Source organism: Pristiophorus japonicus, chromosome 13 (assembly GCF_044704955.1).
Source record: "Pristiophorus japonicus isolate sPriJap1 chromosome 13, sPriJap1.hap1, whole genome shotgun sequence".
Classification (NCBI taxonomy): Eukaryota; Metazoa; Chordata; class Chondrichthyes; family Pristiophoridae; genus Pristiophorus; species Pristiophorus japonicus.
In genome coordinates this window covers 22,724,494-22,744,380 of record NC_091989.1, presented here as the reverse complement: position 1 = coordinate 22,744,380, position 19,887 = coordinate 22,724,494, and the positions used below count along the sequence as shown (strand labels likewise).

General features: G+C 42.7%; 1 protein-coding gene across 1 annotated transcript in view; it reads right to left on the bottom strand.

Moving 5' to 3' along the window:
* Positions 1–19,887, bottom strand: part of snd1 (staphylococcal nuclease and tudor domain containing 1) — a 1,067,139-nt gene that overhangs the window by 1,029,390 nt on the left and 17,862 nt on the right. The window contains exon 2 of the mRNA XM_070897262.1: positions 4,670–4,819. Coding sequence (XP_070753363.1) covers positions 4,670–4,819 — 150 coding nt within the window. The remainder of the gene's footprint in view (positions 1–4,669; positions 4,820–19,887) is intronic.

Genomic DNA, 19,887 nt, shown 5'->3' with positions numbered 1-19,887 from the left:
GGCTCGAGGGGCTGGATGGCCTACTCCTGTTCCTAATTCTTATGTTCTTATGTTCTTATGTCTAAACATTTCCAAATGGTGAATTCATCACACGACGATCTTTACAAATGGAACAGGGCAATACGAACAAACATGAACAAATTAAATCAATATGCTACTCCTTCGTAACCATCACTCTCCCCCCTCCCCCCCCCCCACCCCCCCTCTCCCTCCCTCACCACCACACATACTTAAATCAAAAAGCTCTTTAATTTAGTATTGCACTGCAAAACTGTAATCCAACCTCAAACAGGCAATTAGAATTCCGACCAGATCACAGAATTCCTTAAACATAGGGTCAGAGTGAATTAAAACATTGGTGCTTAAACTAGCTCAAACACCGCTCAGGAATGCAAGACCAGAAACACATGTACAAGCCTAAAATCAACCAGTAAGGCAGACCACACCTGGAATTCATCATGGATTGGTCTTCATATACACATGATATTTTTCCTCCACCTGATTTCTACTTCAACACAAAAGAAGCAGAAGTGTGTCAAGATAACTGGATCACGTAGGCAAGGCAGAAGCTGGTAAATAAACCTCCAATGCAATGTCACAGGGACAAAAAACATTTGGCAAGTCAGAGCATTTTGCACCTACACCATGCTTTGAGCAGTACACTTCCTTTTCCATCATTGACCCTATCAAGAGTTTGATGCAACAGTAGCACAGTGCAGCAAATCAACACACAGCATCTCTCATTTCAGCTATATTGCTGTGGGGAGCCACAAAGTGGATAAAGCAATTCTCCATAAAGAGAAGGAAGGACTCGAACTAGAGGGCATGATTTTAGAAACAGAGATGAGGATGAATTTCTTCTCTGAGGGTTGTAAATCTGTGGAATTTGCTGCCTCAGAGAGCTGTGGAAGCTGGGACATTGAATACATTTAAGACAGAAATAGATCGTTTCTTGAACGAAAAGGGAATAAGCGGTTATGGGAAACGGGCGGGGAAGTGGAGCCGAGTCAATGATCAGATCAGCCATGATCTTATAGAATGACAGAGCAGGCTAGAGGGGGCTAATGGCCTACTCCTGTTCCTATTTCTTATGTTTAACAATAAGGATTCTCATATCTGTGCACTGGTAGTATTAGCAGAGGTTAGGGAGCAAGTCATCAACGCTCTCTTGCTCTCTCCCCAACCCAATTGTGAAGTTATATTTTCTTTTGGTTCTTGTCTGAAAAGGGTCAAGAACAAGTGAACAGAAACAATTAAAAATGATCCAATCTCCCCAAAGGCTCAATGGGCAATATATCACATGGCCATTGAACTGAGTGATATGCACTAGCAAAGTCCCTAGTTTGCATTGGGTGGCCAAACTCAGGGAATGTAAAGAACTGGCTACATCATCAGGACTGAGCAGGGGGCAAAAAGAAAACATGCACAACCTACAGAATTATTATATCTGATCACTATTACCAACCCATGTTGGAATTGATCATGTGGACAGGATTGAATCCAGCAGTTATGCATCTATGTCAAACAGTCTGCTGACACTTATTCAAATTCTCAAACAATGGCTTTCGGTAAAATACCAGGAGGCCAGTACCACCTAACATTTGTATTACAGCGTAGACATTGGCTTCAGGAAAGCATTTGCAAGGGATGAAATGGGAAAAAGCTTTTAAATAGCAATATAAACTAAATGGTACAATTTTGAAGTGGGTACAGGAGCAGGGAGGCCTGGGGGTGTACGTACACAAATCTTTGACTGTGGCAGGACAAGATGAGAAGGCTGTTAAAAAGCACACAGTATCATTGGCTTTAGAAACAGAAGCAGAGAGTACAAAAGCAAGGAACCTAAGCTAAACCTTTTATAAAACACTGGTTAGGCCTCAGCTGAAGTATTGTGTCCAATTCTGGATATCACGCTTTCGAAAGGATGTCAAAACTTTGGAGAGGGTGGAGAAGAGATTTACTGGAATGGTACCAGGGAAATGGGACTTCAGTTACATGGAGAAACTAGAGAAGCTGGGATTGTGCTCCTTAGAACAGAGGAGGTTATGGGGAGATTTAATAGAGGTCTTCAAAATCATGAAGGGTTTTGTTAGAGTATCTGAGGAGAAACTGCTTCCAGTGGCAGAAGTGTTGGTAACCAGAGGACACAGATTTAAAGTAATTGGTAAAAGAACCATAGGCGAGAGATTTTTTTAAATTTATATGCAGCAAGTTATGATCTGTAATCCATTGCCTGAAAAGGGTGAAACAGGTTCAATAATAACCTTCAAAAAGGACCGAATGGCCTCCTTCTGTGCTGTATCATTCTGTGATTCTATGAAAGCAAAATGCATTGAAAACATCGATGGAAGTGGGAATGTGGAGGGGGGCGTGGAGAAAGAGAGGAACTACAACTAGAGACAGTAAAGCACAACACAAAATAAGCTTTCACTTGAATACAGTTTCTAGATTAGCAACTTGGATACCTCAAAGTGATTTTCTGTGCACACTTGGCCAGGACCAGCAACTCATTTTACCGTGTTCAAATGTGATAGGACGGCTTCAATGCACCAAAGCAACATCAATTTGAATGCCACTAAATTCAAAGCTATGTTTATTTTGTTGTTTTAAGTTTGAAGAGACTTTCATTTAAATTTTCAGATGCTAAAATTATTCTAATCGGTTTCTAAAGCTTCTCATGAGAAAGTGCAAACTTGACAGCTCGAAACATTTCCTTTCATGTCTATTTCAAACACAGCAGTTTGAAGTGTATTTTCCTCTGATCCTTCCCACTTGCCTTTTGATGGATTATTCAAGTCTTTAAAACATATATAATCAATAAACACAGAAGAATTTTTAATATTGAAAATCCCCAATTTTACCCCCAGATATGCAACTTTTTTCCCTTCCACCTTTTAGCAGTTTCTCTTTTTATTTAAATATTTTTTGTATTTAAAACAAAACTGCAATTAAACCAATGATTTTGATCAATGTACGAACCAGGAAGAACATAAGAATTAGGAACAGGAGTAGGCCATCTAGCCCCTCGACCCTGCTCCGCCATTCAACAAGATCATGGCTGATCTGGCCGTGCACTCGGCTCCACTTACCCGCCCGCTCCCCATAACCCTTAATTCCCTTATTGGTTAAAAATCTATCTATCAGTGATTTGAATACATTCAATGAGCTAGCCTCAACTGCTTCCCTGGGCAGAGAATTCCACAGATTCACAACCCTCTGGGAGAAGAAATTCCTTCTCAACTCGGTTTTAAATTGGCTCCCCCGTATTTTGAGGCTGTGCCCCCTAGTTCTAGTCTCGCCGACCAGTGGAAACAACCTCTCTGCCTCTATCTTGTCTATCCCTTTCATTATTTTAAATGTTTCGATAAGATCACTCCTCATCCTTCTGAACTCCAACAAGTAAAAACCCAGTCTACTCAATCTATCATCATAAGGTAACCCCCTCATCTCCGGAATCAGCCTAGTGAATCGTCTCTGTACCCCCTCCAAAGCTAGTATATCCTTCCTTAAGTAAGGTGACCAAAACTGCATGCAGTACTCCAGGTGCGGCCTCACCAATACCCTGTACAATTGCAGCAGGACCTCCCTGCTTTTGTACTCCATCCCTCTCGCAATGAAGGCCAACATTCCATTCGTCTTCCTGATTACCTGCTGCACCTGCAAACTAACTTTTTGGGATTCATGCACAAGGAATCCGGTCCAGGGTGTCCTTGGAGATGGAGCACGCGGTGTCCACCGGTACGCTCGCGGCCTTCCGCGAGAGGTGGGCACCGGAGGGACTGGAGTGCATCATCACGCCCGGCAACCAAATTTTAATTTGATTTTACGTTTTAAAGTTTAATTTGTTTTAATTGCCGGTGCTTTTAGTGTCCCCCTCTCCTTTTATAGGGGGCACTGGAAAAAGGAAAAATTTGATTTTAGTGCCCCAAAAAAAAACCACAAAAAAAAAAAATAAATAAATAAATAAAAAAGGGGCCTTGTAAATGTCTTGTGTGTGTCATCCAGGTCGGGTGGCACGGATACATGTTTTATGTTTTTGCAGTTTAACTCAAAAGAGTTTCATGCACAAGGACCCCCAGGTCCCTCTGCACCGCAGCATGTTGTAATTTCTCCCCATTCAAATAATATTCCCTTTTACTGCTTTTTTTTCCCAAGGTGGATGACCTCACATTTTCCAACATTGTATTCCATCTGCCAAACCTTAGCCCATTCGCTTAACCTATCTAAATCTCTTTGCAGGCTCTATGTGTCCTCTACACAACCCACTTTCCCACTAATCTTTGTGTCATCTGCAAATTTTGTTACACTACACTCTGTCCCCTCTTCCAGGTCATCTATGTATATCTTTGAGTGACTTTACTGATTGTAAATTTGGGATGAGCAACTCCCACCTGTAAACTGCCCAACACTTCAGCATAACCTTAAAAGGGAGGCTAATTTCCCAGTTATGGAAGATATTGCACATACACACAACCTTTACATGGACCAGCAGTGATCCACCTTTCTCCCTTCCCTCCCTCCCCAACCAAAATTTGTGCAGCACCTCTTTGAACTTGTTCTGTCAAATCAGTCAAGGTGCCATTATGTTAATGCAGCGCTGCTTATTGTTTAAGTAACCTCACAAAGTAAATGTTGTCCTGAACAGGCACACATTAAAACAAGAATTCACCTCGTCAGGAGTTTCCTTGGCTTCAGGTTGATTTGGAGCAACACGTCGTGCCAAGGCACCAGGACGAATGTTACTGAGGTTAATCTGCCGTTCGGGCGGGGGTCCTCCTCGTGGCTGGCCGCGAACAATGATTGCACCCCCTGAAAGTGCCTAGGAAACAGAACAAATCCAACAATTACATTATGAAGACACAGAAAAATAGGAGCAGTAAGTCGGCCATTCGACCCTTCGAGCCTGCACCGCCATTCAATATGATCTTGGCTGATCCTCTATCTCAACACCATATTACTGCTTTTCCCCCATACTCCTTGATGCCTTTTGTGTCTAGAAATCTATCCATTTCCTTCTTAAATATATTTAGTTACTTAGCCTCCACAGCCTTCTGAGGTAGAGAATTCCACAGGTTCACCACCCCGAGTGAAAAAATGTCTCCTCATCTCGGTCCTAAATTTCCTACCCCGTATCCTGAGACTGTGACCCCTTGTTCTAGACTTCCCAGCCAGGGAATAGATGGGTTATAGTAGTTTAGGTTCATTTATTAGAATCTTTAGTCACAATCTCTGCATGCAATTTAAAAAATCTCAGCAATTAATCATGTAGCACCAGGGGCAAGAAACATTTCTTTGCACCTGCAAACCCTGACACTGTGCTCCTAATCTCAGTTGCACCACTTTGGGGATCACCACATAGAAGCCAGTGTCCCACTATACATATTGCACAGAGTGTGAGGTTGGAAGAGAGCAGAGGGAGAGTGCTCTTGGCCAATTCCTAATTGCTCTCCACATAGCACCTGCAGAGTTCTAGATGTGAGTCACCAACCTTCACAATAATGCATTGTAAATGGAACTATGGCAGAAGATATGGAATTATTGTGGATAATTCCAAACAACAAAACAGGACCCTACAGTAATGAGACTATTGTACTCACTGGGTTTCTCTCAATGAAAAAGAGACCAACACGGTATGTTAGTCACGCACAGCAAAAAGAAAATCCGTGAGTGATAAAATACCATTCGGCCAATCAAAAATCATCACTCGAGGTCCCCAGTTCTCCCATTATAATATTCAACTGTATTTTGAGCATTCCCAATGTTTCGCCTCTACTGACATGCCTACCTGTCCGCTGGTTCTACTTTCTTGGCTTACTTTGAAGTAATAATCTGAGGTTGCCTTATTTATATACCCAAACCATGTTCTTTCCAGACTGTAAAACTTAACCTTCTCTAATCTTTCTTCACAGTTCCCAAATGTAATGTTGCGATGTGTATCAAAACAGTATTCATCAGTACAGTGCATTGTGATGTCTTTGCTCAATTACTGTCGACTCATTCCATTGGGGTTGAGACTGAAATTAAGAGCTTAGTGCAAATATGCTTCAGAAGGAAAGGTCAGAATACAAGAACGTAAGAGACAGGAGCTGGAGTAGGCCATTCAGCCTTTCGAGTCTGCTCAGCTATTCAATATCATAGCTGATCTTCTACCTCAACTTCACTTTCTTGCACTATCCCCATATCCCTTGATATCCAAAAATCTATCGGGATCTCTGTCTTGAATATTGTCAACGGTCGAACCTCCACAACCTCCGGTGTATAGAATTCCAATGATTCACAACCCTTTGAGTATACAAATATCTTCTCATCTCAGTTCTAAATGGCCGACCCTTATTCTGAGACTGTAAACCCCCATCTGAAGGGGGCGGGGGGAGGAGTGAAAGGGAAAGAGCGAAAGGAGAGGAGCGAAGAAAAGGGGAAGGAAAGAAGTTGGGAGTCATATATATGCATATATGAAGCAGCTTGAAAGTACATCATGATCAGTAATAATTTTATAAAGACTTTGAAATCTGCCACAACCAGCAGCTGTGAATTTGTAGTTGCAGGCTGAAGTAAATCTACTGCCTGTCATTTTAGAGAAGACAACTGTTCCAATGTGGAATGGGAGTCTTCTGGGATTCAAACCCCATTAAGGAAGCTGTAAGTAAATGACTCAATTTAAATCACTCACTTACTTTCTGGAGCTGAAAGGGTTGCAGAACTGAACAGGGTTGATGCAATCACAAAGAGTGTAAGCAGCTTGTATTAAAGTTGATCACTGAATATTCGGTGGTAGTGCATAGATGGAGGCAGCAGACCACACGTTTCTAGTAATACAATTAGACTTTTTCTGTCCTCCTCAACCCCCACATATGTGGATAGACAGGACAGTGCACGAGTACACCAAGACATTGCACACCTATTGGAGGCTAGTTACAGAGGAACATCAGCACAACCTAACAGGTCATCTCATTCTCTAGTCAAGGTAATTACTTGAAAACAGATTAAACAGGAGGTGTATGGAAAGTACATTTTTTTACAAAATTGTACAATTAAGACCCAGATGTCTACTATTCAAAAGTAGAAAATCCAAGAGGGAAAAATGATATACATTGGGGAAAATGGAGCAATTCGATCAACTAACAGCAACATCCAGAATTAAGTGAATGATTGAGGGTTTGTCTGACACACAATCCTTTCACCTTCAGGACTTGGGTCCAAATCCAACATTGACTGATGGAATGAACGTCTTCTTCCTCTGATGACTGGAAGGCCCTACATAAAAAGAATTTAACTCCAGTTCCTCCTGGAAATGGACATAGCATAAAGATGCTCCAATTCAGCAATAATTGGTAATCTCACTTAGAGAAGCCATATGGGAAAGGGACAGCTAAGTAGGAGTGTTCAGGCATATTGCGAGGGTAAGTTTGAGTTTACTCTGCATCCATTATCTTCACCAAACTGAACATGGAATTATCCCCGTCAATCATAGCCCAAGACATTTTAAACTTGAAGTGCCCCTGCAGACTGGCATACCAAAAGCAAATTCAGACTTTGTGCACGCCTCAAGGAAATACAATACCCCAAAAGGACTAATGAAGAGTTAAGATGTTCAACAATAACAATTTCCTCCAGCAAGTCTGCATTGTGTGTCAGCTGTGACTCAGTGGGTAGCACTCTCCCACCTTAGTCAGAAGGTTGTGGGTTCAAGTCCCACTCCAGGGGCTTCAGCACGCAAATCTAAGCTGACACTCGAGTGCAGTGCTGAGGGAGTGCTGCACTGTCTGAGGTGCTGTCTTTCGGATGGGACGTTAAACCTCTCAAATGTTCTCAAATGGACGTAAAAGATCCGATGATACTATTTCAAAGAAGAGCAGGTGAGTTATCCCCAGGGTCCTGGCCAATATTTATCCCTCAACCAAGATATCAGATTATCTGGTCATTATCAAATTGCTGTTTGTGGGAGCTTGCTTCTGCTGCATTTCCTACATTTTGAAGTGTAGACACTGTTGTAATTACTTCATTGGCTGTAAAGCGCTTTGGAGACATCTGGTGCTATATAAATGCAAGTCTTTTTTTTACTTGCAATTTAGCTTTTTTTTGTTCAGAACAGTGAAGGTCAAGCTGTTATTCCACTCCTTGACAAAATTCAATGAATAATTTTACTTTCAGTCATTCCTCTGAAAGATCTCTCTTCCCCACTCCTTCCCCCACCCCCCTAGCTATCTGCTAGATTACCACCGTACAGTTCTAATCCTGCTTTGACTTAAAACTTGTTGGATCATGGTTTCAAGCTTACAATTTCCCCACAAAGCAAGAACACAGTCACAGCTATGTCTGCAGGGAAAGGGATGGAATAAGATTAATTTTTAAAATAAAAAGAGCATCGCACAACCCACGGCAGTCTCACACCTAATGGAAGAGTGCTAGCTGAAGTCTGGGAGCAGATTTGTACAATACCACCAAAGCAAGTGAACATAAGAACATAAGAATTAGGAACAGGAGTAGGCCATCTAGCCCCTCGAGCCTGCTCCGCCATTCAAAAAGATCATGGCTGATCTGGCCATGGACTCAGCTCCATTTACCCGCCCGCTCCCCATAACCCTTCATTCCCTTATTGGTTAAAAATCTATCTATCTGTGACTTGAATACATTCAATGAGTTAGCCTCAACTGCTTCCCTGGGCAGAGAATTCCACAGATTCACAAACCTCTGGGAGAAGAAATTCCTTCTCAACTCGGTTTTAAATTGGCTCCCCTGTATTTTGAGGCTGTGCCCCCTAGTTCTAGTCTCCCCGACCAGTGGAAACAACCTCTCTGTCTCTATCTTGTCTATCCCTTTCATTATTTTAAATGCTTCTATAAGATCACCACTCATCCTTCTGAACTCCAACGAGTAAAGACCCAGTCTACTCAATCTATCATCATAAGGTAACCCCCTCATCTCCGGAATCAGCCTAGTGAATCGTCTCTGTACCCACTCCAAGGCTAGTATATCCTTCCTTAAGTAAGGTGACCAAAACTGCATGCAGTACTCCAGATGCGGCCTCACCAATACCCTGTACAATTGCATCAAGACCTCCCTGCTTTTGTACTCCATCCCTCTCGCAATGAAGGCCAACATTCCATTCGCCTTCCTGATTACCTGCTGCACCTGCAAACTAACTTTTTGGGATTCATGCACAAGGACCCCCAGGTCCCTCTGCATCGCAGCATGTTGTAATTTCTCCCCATTCAAATAATATTCCCGTTTACTGTTTTTTTCCCCAAGGTGGATGACCTCACATTTTCCGACATTGTATTCCATCTGCCAAACCTTAGTCCATTCGCTTAACCTATCTAAATCTCTTTGCAGCTTCTATGTGTCCTCTACACAACCCGCTTTCCCACTAATCTTTGTGTCATCTGCAAATTTTGTTACACTACACTCTGTCCCCTCTTCCAGGTCATCTATGTATATTGTAAACAGTTGTGGTCCCAGCACCAATCCCTGTGGCACACCACTAACCACCGATTTCCAACCCGAAAAGGACCCATTTATCCCGACTCTCTGCTTTCTGTTCGCCAGCCAATTCTCGATCCATGCTAATACATTTCCTCTGACTCCGCGTACCTTTATCTTCTGCAGTAATCTTTTGAGTGGAACCTTATCGAATGCCTTTTGGAAATCTAAATACACCACATTAATCGGTACACCTCTATCCACCATGCTCGTTATATCCTCAAAGAATTCCAGTAAATTAGTTAAACATGATTTCCCCTTCATGAATCCATGTTGCAACTGCTTGATTGCACTATTCCTATCTAGATGTCCCGCTATTTCTTCCTTAATGATAGTTTCAAGCATTTTCCGCATTACAGATGTTAAACTAACAGGCCTATAGTTACCTGCCTTTTGTCTGCCCCCTTTTTTAAACAGAGGCGTTACATTAGCTGCTTTCCAATCCGCTGGTACCTCCCCAGAGTCCAGAGAATTTTGGTAGATTATAACGAATGCATCTGCTATAACTTCTGCCATCTCTTTTCATACCCTGGGATGCATTTCTTCAGGACCAGGGGACTTGTCTATCTTGAGTCCCATTAGCCTGTCCAGCACTACCTCCCTAGTGATAGTGATTGTCTCAAGGTCCTCCCTTCCCACATTCCCGTGACCAGCAATTTTTGGCATGGTTTTTGTGTCTTCCACTGTGAAGACCGAAGCAAAATAATTGTTTAAGGTCTCAGCCATTTCCACATTTCCCATTATTAAATCCCCCTTCTCATCTTCTAAGGGACCAACATTTACTTTAGTCACTCTCTTCCATTTTATATATCGGTAAAAGCTTTTACTATCTGTTTTTATGTTTTGCGCAACATAGTAACATAGAAAGTTTACTTTCGTAATCTATCTTTCCTTTCTTTATTGCTTTCTTAGTCATTCTTTGCTGTCGTTTAAAATTTTCCCAATCTTCTAGTTTCCCACTAACCTTGGCCACCTTATACGCATTAGTTTTTAATTTGATACTCTCCTTTATTTCCTTGGTTATCCACGGCTGGTTATCCCTTCTCTTACCGCCCTTCTTTTTCACTGGAATATATTTTTGTTGAGCACAATGAAAGAGCTCCTTAAAAGTCCTCCACTGTTCCTCAATTGTGCCACCTTTTAGTCTGTGTTCCCAGTCTACTTTAGTAAACTTTGCCCTCATCCCACTGTAGTCCCCTTTGTTTAAGCATAGTACGTTCGTTTGAGACACTACTTTCTCACCCACAATCTGTATTACAAATTCAACCATACTGTGATCACTCATTCCGAGAGGATCTTTTACTAGGAGATCGTTTATTATTCCTGTCTCATTACAGAGGACCAGATCTAAGATAGCTTGCTCCCTTGTAGGTTCTGTAACATACTGTTCTAAGAAACAATCCCGTATGCATTCTATGAATTCCTCCTCCAGGCTACCCCGTGCGATTTGATTTGACCAATTGATATGTAGGTTAAAATCCCCCATGATTACTGCCGTTCCTTTTCACATGCCTCTATTATTCCTTGATTATTGTCCGCCCCACCGTGAATTTATTATTTGGGGCCCTATAAATTACGCCCACCAGTGACTTTTTCCCCTTACTATCTCTAATCTCCACCCACAATGATTCAACATTTTGTTCATTAGAGCCAATATCATCTCTCACAACTGCCCTGATATCATCCTTTATTAATAGAGCTACCCCACCTCCTTCCCCTTCTTGTCTATCCTTCCGAATTGTCAGATACCCCTGTATGTTTAATTCCCAGTGTTGGCCATCCTGCAACCACGTTTCTGTAATGGCCACCAAATCATACCCATTTGTAATGATTTGTGCCTTCAACTCATTTACTTTATTTCGAATGCTGCGTGCGTTTAGGTAGAGTGTTTTAATACTAGTTTTTAAACCATGATTTTTAATTTTGACCCCTCCTGCAGCCCCTTTATATTCATACATATTGTCCCTTCCGATCACCTTGTGGTTTACACTTACCCCAGTGCTACGCTGCTCTGTTGCCTTCTGCCTTTTGCATTCTTTCTTGGGGTCCTGTTCATCTGCGCTCTCACCCACTCTAACTAGCTCAGAGCCCTCTCCTGGGTTCCGAATACTCCTCGCATTGAGGCACCGAGCTTTCAGGCTTGCCTTTTTATTACACTTTGACCCTTTAGAATTTTGCTGTACATTGGCCCTTTTTGTTTTTTGCCTTGGGTTTCTCTGCCCTCCACTTTTACTCATCTCCTTTCTGTCTTTTGTTTCTGTCTCCCTGCATTGGTTCCCATCCCCCTGCCATATTAGTTTAACTCCTCCCCAACAGCAGTAGCAAACACTCCCCCGAGGACATTGGTTCCGGTCCTGCCCAGGTGCAGACCATCCGGTTTGTACTGGTCCCACCTCCCCCAGAACCGGTTCCAATGCCCCAGAAATTTGAATCCCTCCCTGCTGCACCACTGCTCAAGCCACGTATTCATCTGCGCTATCCTGCGATTCCTACTCTGACTAGCACGTGGCACTGGTAGCGATCCCGAGATTACTACTTTTGAGGTCCTACGTTTTAATTTAGCTCCTAGCTCCTTAAATTCGTCTCGTAGGACCTCATCCCTTTTTTTTATATCTATGTCGTTGGTACCAATGTGCACCACGACAACTGGCTGTTCTCCCTCCCTTTTCAGAAATGCATGGGATAGGACAACAGAAGATCAAACCACCAAAAAAAAACTCATGGGAAGGAGGTGGGGGGAATGATTCCCAACACCCCAATAATTTTCACTATGTCATTCCCTGTCCAAGATTGCAGGCATGCAGCCTGTGATAGCAACACTGTCTTGACATAAAGAAATACAGCTCAAGGAAACACTCCCCCACCTTATAGGTCAGGGTGTGAGAGTGCACTGGGTGTCAGGACACTACTCAGCAGATTTGACAACTCCGCTCTCGACAGAACCCACCCTCGCCCGGGAGCCATACGGAACCCAACCTCGCCTCGCACACAACCTGCCCATGTACATGAGCAAGTGGTAGTCTGCATTCCGCTACCCTATGGCAAAGCAAGATGGAAGACCATGTCACTAGTTGCGTTCTTTCATTTATGATGTGCAAGCCTGGATAAGGGTATGCATATTATTCAGATCAAAATAAAATAATTTTCTCTCCCTCCCTTTACATCTACATGCAAGTGTTAAAAGACATTGAAATTCATTTTTTAAGATGTCACAATGGTTTTATAATTATGCGCCTCAACCGCCCACATAAATATGCCACACTGAATAGTACGTTGCTCAAATCAATGCTTTTTGCAGGAAAATTACTATCTACCAGTGCAGTGGTACAGTGTGGTGACATGTGACATGGCACAAGAGTGGTGTTAAAGCACTCTGTCTGTCTGCCTTTCCACCACCCCCACGTCGACCTGAGGAAATGGGAACAGAACCTACAGAAATACAAAGTCAACATGGGTCAATCGCACATGTCTTTGCAAAAGGCTTGCACCATCTTCCCCAGTATACAACACAACAGTAAGAGAATAAAACCCAATTGGAAGGGGTCAACGACAATCTTCTGGAGTTGATTCACGCCCTCAAACCACCACCTGTCTGCAGATTTTGCTTTTACTCTCAGCCTACACACTTACTGCACACGCAGCACTTCCCATATTCAGTTTCTCTGCCTTTTCTCAGACCCTGAAACCCAGCACAGCATCAGTTCACCTGTTCTGCATCATTCTCTTGTATTGCATTAAAACAAGCGTAAATGAATCCCTCTGAATCGAATCAACTATCCAATTTTACCTTCTTTCTCTTTTCAGTCTTAGGTACCAATGTCTTTCAGCAAGGCTAGTATTTTCAATTTCTGATTTTAGGCAACTACAGTACTAATCGCGAATAGACATTTCCCAACAGATCATTTTACAAATGATTTGACGGCTACATAGCCTACATTGTGTGTCTCTACATTAGTTTGCACATAGTACTTTTACTTTCATGAATTATAAAATTCAACAAGACTAGAATTGGTGTACGGAAAAATTTCCAGGAATCTGGGAAGGAGCAACACTTGGGATTTGCCACTTTGTAAACAATGATCACAATATGTTGTGCACCAACAACTTCAAGGCTGAGTGATGTAATCAGGTTACAATTCTCTGGAATCTGCATATTATTGGGGCACAATTAAGGGAGTTTAATTCATTCACTTTTAACCCAATTCTGGCCTGGGACTGACTGTTCATACAAGTGCCGAAAATGGAAAATGCTCATTTCCCCAGCTCGGACCTCACAAATTTTAGATTTACTAACCAAGATAACTTTGCTTTGATACCCTCAAGCACTACTACAAAGATATACATCCCTTGGGGGAAATAGAGTAGCAGTGAGTTAAGAACAGGCCTTTCACTCCAGAGCTGGGCTCAAATCCTGCCCAGATAAAAGGAAAGTCTACTTCCTGCTAGTTGTAGAGGTTCTATTTGAAATTAGTTCATAGAAGTGTCCCAAATTCAGCACTAATTGGCATTCATATTCAGAAAGGCCACAGGACATGAGAAATGGAAAAAAATGTCACACTGCTGCAGGAGAGCTGCTCAAGATTGAGCCCGCGTAGAGGGAGCCAAGGTCTGCTGCCAACACTGATTTGTTCCATTCCCCAGTACCAACATCCTTCAATTTGACGAAGAAAAAAAGATCAACACCTCCCGCATTGAAGAATATGGCAGCAATTTTCTCTCTAGTTTTCTCCCATCCTTATTCCATGGTTGCCAACAGCAATTTTGTATTTCACCCAACAGCTAGTCTTCACTTGTGATCCTAAACAGCAAATGTCACTAAGTTATTCGACCATGGAAGTTAGCCCAATCCTGTCCTTAACCAATGTCCAATCAGAAGTAGGAACCCGGAGTTATGTTCCCCACCCTGCCTTGATCAAATACAGAACTCATCATGACCGGTTCAGCAAAGACCACCTGGGACATCATTGGCCTGTTTACACCAGTATCGCATCACATCGGTGTTCATTAACCCAAGCCATCAAGGGAACTGTATGTCATTGGAGATTGGAGCATTAAAATGTGACAGTTCCCTGAATCCCACATGATCACAGAAAGCAATGAGTAGCAAGAGGAGAATGAGCAGCTGGTGTTGAGTGTGGGTAAGTAACCAACCAAAGGAGTCATGAAGAAATCGGCTTCAGGTGACGCTAGAAAATTGGGGACAGATGTAGCAAGGCACATAAGATTCAGGAAGTGAATTCCAACATACAGTGCCATGGTGCTGAAAGCTTAACAACTTGCATTCATATAGCACTTTTAAATGTAATAAAACATTCCAAAGCACTTCACAGGAGCACAATCAGACAAAAATAGCTCAGCTACTAATGGTGGAGGAAAGGAATTGGGATGGGGAAAAGACAGGGAAAAGAAGAAAGATGGTCTGTAGGAAGGCAGAGTCAGAAGAGTACAGGATGAGAGTCTGGACATTGGCAGTTTCAGAGGAAGGGTGGAGCAAGACCACGTAGAGTTTTGCAAATGTGAACAAGAATGTTAAATATCAATACATTGGGGAATGAGGAGCCAGTGGATTTCAGCTTGAGATGTGTAATAGATGAGCGTGATCTAGTACAGAATAGCATATTCCCGTTTGATTTTTAGGCAAGTTGGAGTTTGTGTAGGGGACCATCAAGCGCAGCATTCGAGACGTGAAATCTTTTGGTAACAAAGGCACATGAAATTTTCAGCTCCAATGGGGGTGAGAGTTGGACAGAAGTAGCTGATCTGATGGAGGTGGAAATGAACAGTCTTCATTCTGGCAGAGGCAAACAAATTAACAAATTCACAACACAAGTTATTTCTATTCCACGACTGCACATAGCAATAACTTTTAATGATTAGTTTGTATGGTAGTTTAAATAGATGCATGTGTCACTCTTCTTGCCTGCCTTTTAGGACTGAGATGAGGAGAAATTTCTTCAGAGGGTGGTGAATCTTTGGAATTCTCTACCCCAGTGGGCAGTAGAGGCTCAGTCGTTGAGTATATTCAAGACAGAGACCAATAGATTTTTGGATATTAAAGGAATCAAGGGATATGGGGACAGTGCAGGAAAGCAGAGTTGAGGTATAAGATCAGCCATGATCTACTGAGTGGCGGAGCAGGATCGAAGGGGCGAATAGCCTATTGCTATTTCTTATGTTATGTTATTATAGGGTCTTAAATCTGAACAAAATACCTCGGTATGAGAGGCAAGCTAGCCAAGGTAGGTTGGAAACTAGATTATATGATGGTAGATTAGCATTGGCTAACATTTAAAGAAATCATTCATAATTCACCAGAAACATATATTCCCTTAAGGAATAAAAACGCTATTTCAAAAATGGTCGAAGTATGGCTAACAACAGAAGTTAATTAGATTAAAGGAAGAGCCTTATAATGTTGCCTAAAATAGTAAGCCTGAGGATCGGGAGGATTTTAGAATTCATCAAAGCAGGACCAAGAAATTGATAGGGAGATAAAAAGAATTATCAGAGTAAACTAGCAAAAAACGTAAACGCTTCGATAGTTGTGTAAAAAGGAAGAGACGAGCAAAAGTAAACGTGGGTCCCTTACATGCAGAGACAGGAGAAATTATCATGGGGAAGAAGAAAATGGCAGAGACATCAAACAAATATTTTGTAGCCGTCTTCACGGGAGACACAAAATACATTCCGGAAATAGTAGGGGCCCGAAATTGATGATGTCCCGCAGCAGCCCGTTTCTCGGCGATATTCGGGCGGCCCTTCATTCATTTTTTTTTTTTTACAGCTCGCTGCCGCTGAGATCCTCCACCGTGAATTTCATGGTGATGTAGCGGGCGACAGCGGGGTTCAGCGGGCGTTGGAGTCCATTCAACTCGGCAAAGTTTGGAGGCCAAGTTCTGTGCATGCGTGATTTTTTTCCAAGCGACCAAGTTCTGCGTACGCATCTGTCAAGCTGCCGACCTGTTTCTCCCCTGCTTCATAGAAACATAGAAAATAGGTGCAGGAGTAGGCCATTCAGCTCTTCGAGCCTGCACCGCCATTCAATAAGATCATGGCTGATCATTCCTTCAGTACCCCTTTCCTGCTTTCTCTCCATACCCCTTGATCCCCTTAGCCGTAAGGGCCATATCTAACTCCCTCTTGAATATATCCAATGAACTGGCATCAACAACTCTCTGCGGCAGGGAATTCCACAGGTCAACAACTCTGAGTGAAGAAGTTTCTCCTCATCTCAGTCCTAAATAGCCTACCCCTTATCCTAAGACTACGTCCCCTGGTTCTGGACTTCCCCAACATCGAGAACATTCTTCCCGCATCTAACCTGTCCAGTCCCATCAGAATCTTAAGTTTCTATGAGATCCCCTCTCATCCTTCTAAACGCCAGTGAATAAAGGCCCAGTTGATCTAGTCTCTCATGGCAGCCCAGCCATCCCTGGAATCAGTCTGGTGAACCTTCGCTGCACTCCCTCAATAGCAAGAACGTCCTTCCTCAGATTAAGAGACCAAAACTGAACACAATATTCCAGGTGGGGCCTCACTAAGGCCCTGGACAACTGCAGTAAGACCTTCCTGCTCCTATATTCAAATCCCCTCGCTATAAAGGCCAACATACCATTTGCCTTCTTTACCGCCTGCTGCGCCTGCGTGCCCACTTTCAGTGACTGATGAACCATGACACCCAGGTCTCGTTGCACCTCCCTTTTTCTAGTCTGCCGCCATTCAGATAATATTCTGCCTTTGTGTTTTTGCCCCCAAAATGGATAACCTCACATTTATCCACATTATACTGCATCTGCCATGTATTTGCCCACTCACCTAGTCTGTCCAAATCACCCTGCAGCCTCTTAGCATCCTCCTCACAGCTCACACCGCCACCCAGTTTAGTGTCATCCGCAAACTTGGAAATATTACACTCTATTCCTTCATCTAAATCGTTAATGTATATTGTAAAGCGTTGGGGTCCCAGCACTGAGCCCTGCGGCACTCCACTAGTAACTGCCTACCATTCTGAAAAGGACCTGTTTATCCCAACTCTCTGCTTCCTGTCTGCCAACCAGTTCTCTATCCATGTCAGTACATTACCCCCAATACCATGCGCTTTGATTTTGTATACCAATCTCTTGTGCGGGACCTGGTCAAAAGCCTTTTGAAAGTCCAAATACACCACATCCACTGGTTCTCCCTTGTCCACTCTGCTAGTTACATCCTCAAAAAATTCCAGAAGATTCGTCAAGCATGATTTCCCTTTCATAAATCCATGCTGACTCGGTCCGATCCTGTCACTGCTTTCTAAATGGGCTGCTATTTCACCCTTAAATGATTGATTCCAACATTTTCCCCACCACTGATGTCAGGCTAACCGGTCTATAATTACCCATTTTCTCTCTCCCTCCTTTTCAAAAAAGTGGCATTACATTAGCTACACTCCAGTCCACAGGAACTGATCCAGAGTCGATAGATTGTTGGAAATTGATCACCAATGCATCCACTATTTCTAGGGCCACTTCCTTAAGTACTCTGGCATGCAGACTATCAGGACCCGGGGATTTATCGGCCTTTAATCCCATCAATTTCCCCAACACAATTTCCCGCCTAATAAGGATATCTTTCAATTCCTCATTCTCACTAGACCCACTGTCCCAGAGTACATTCGGAAGGTTATTTGTATCTTCCTTTGTGAAGACAGAACTGAAGTATTGGTTCAATTGGTCTGCCATTTCTTTGTTCCCCATTATAAATTCACCTGAATCCGACTGCAAGGGACCTACGTTTGTCTTTACTAATCTTTTTCTCTTCACATATTTATAGAAGCTTTTGCAGTCAGTTTTTATGTTCCCTGCAAGCTTCCTCTTTTTTCTGTGGACTGGAGTATAGCTAATGTAATGCCACTTTTTTGAAAAGGAGGGAGAGAGAAAGTGGGTAATTATAGACCGGTTAGCCTGACATCAGTAGGGGGGAAAATGTTGGAATGAATCATTAAGGGTGAAATAGCAGCTCATTTAGAAAGCAGTGACAGGATCGGACCGAGTCAGCATGGATTTATGAAAGGGAAATCATGCTTGACGAATCTTCTGGAATTTTTTGAGGATGTAACTAGCAGAGTGGACAAGGGAGAACCAGCGGATGTGGTGTATTTGGACTTTCAAAAGGCTTTTGACCAGATCCCGCACAAGAGATTGGTGTACAAAAGTACTCTATTTTCCTCTTCTTAATTAAACCCTTAGTCCTCCTCTGTTGAATTCTAAATTTCTCCCAGTCCTCAGGTTTGTTGCTTTTTCTAGCCAATTTATATGCCTCTTCCTTGGTTTTAACACCATCCTTAATTTCCCTTGTTAGCCATGGTTGAGCCACCTTCCCAGTTTTATTTTTACTCCAGACAGGGATGTACAATTGCTGAAGTTCATCCATGTGATCTTTAAATGTTTGCCATTGCTTATCCACCGTCAACCCTTTAAGTATCCTCTGCCAGTCCATTCTAGCCAATTCACATCTCATAACGTAGAAGTTACCTTTCCTTATGTTCAGGACCCTAGTTTCCAAATTAACTTTGTCACTCTCCATCTTAATAAGGAATTCTACCATATTATTGTTACTTTTCCCCAAAAGGCCTCGCACAACAAGATTGCTAATTAGTCCCTTCTCATTACACATCACCCAGTCTAGGATGGCCAGCTCCCTGGTTGGTTCCTCGACATATTGGTCTCGAAAACCATCCCTAATATACTCCAGGAAATCCTCCTTCACTGCATTGCTACCAGTTAGGTTAGCCCAATCAATATGTAGATTAAAGTCGCCCATGATTACTGCTGTACCTTTATTGCACACATCCCTCATTTCTTGTTTGATGCTGTCCCCAACCTCACTACTACTATTTGGTGGTCTATACACAACTCCCACTAGCGTTTTCTGCCCTTTGGAATTCCGCAGCTCCACTCATACTGATTCCACATCATCCAGGCTAATGTCCTTCCTTACAATTGCATTGATTTCTTCTTTAACCAGCAACACCACCCAGCCTCCTTTTCCTTTCTGTCTATCCTTCCTAAATACTGAACACCCTTGGATGTTGAGTTCCCAGCCTTTGTCACCCTGGAGGCATGTCTCCGTGATGCCAATCACATCATATCCGTTAACTGCTATTTGCGCAGTTAATTCATCCACCTTATTCTGAATACTCCTCGCATTGAGGCACAAAGCCTTCAGGCTTGTCTTTTTAACACACTTTGCCCCTTTTGAATCTTGCTGTAACATGGCCCTTTTTGCTTTTTGCCTTGGGTTTCTCTGCCCTCACTTTTACTATTCTCCTTTCTATCTTTTGCTTCTGCCCCCCTTCTATTTCCCTCTGTCTCCCTGCATCGGTTCCCATCCCCCTGCCATATTAGTTTAACTCCTCCCCAAAAGCACTAG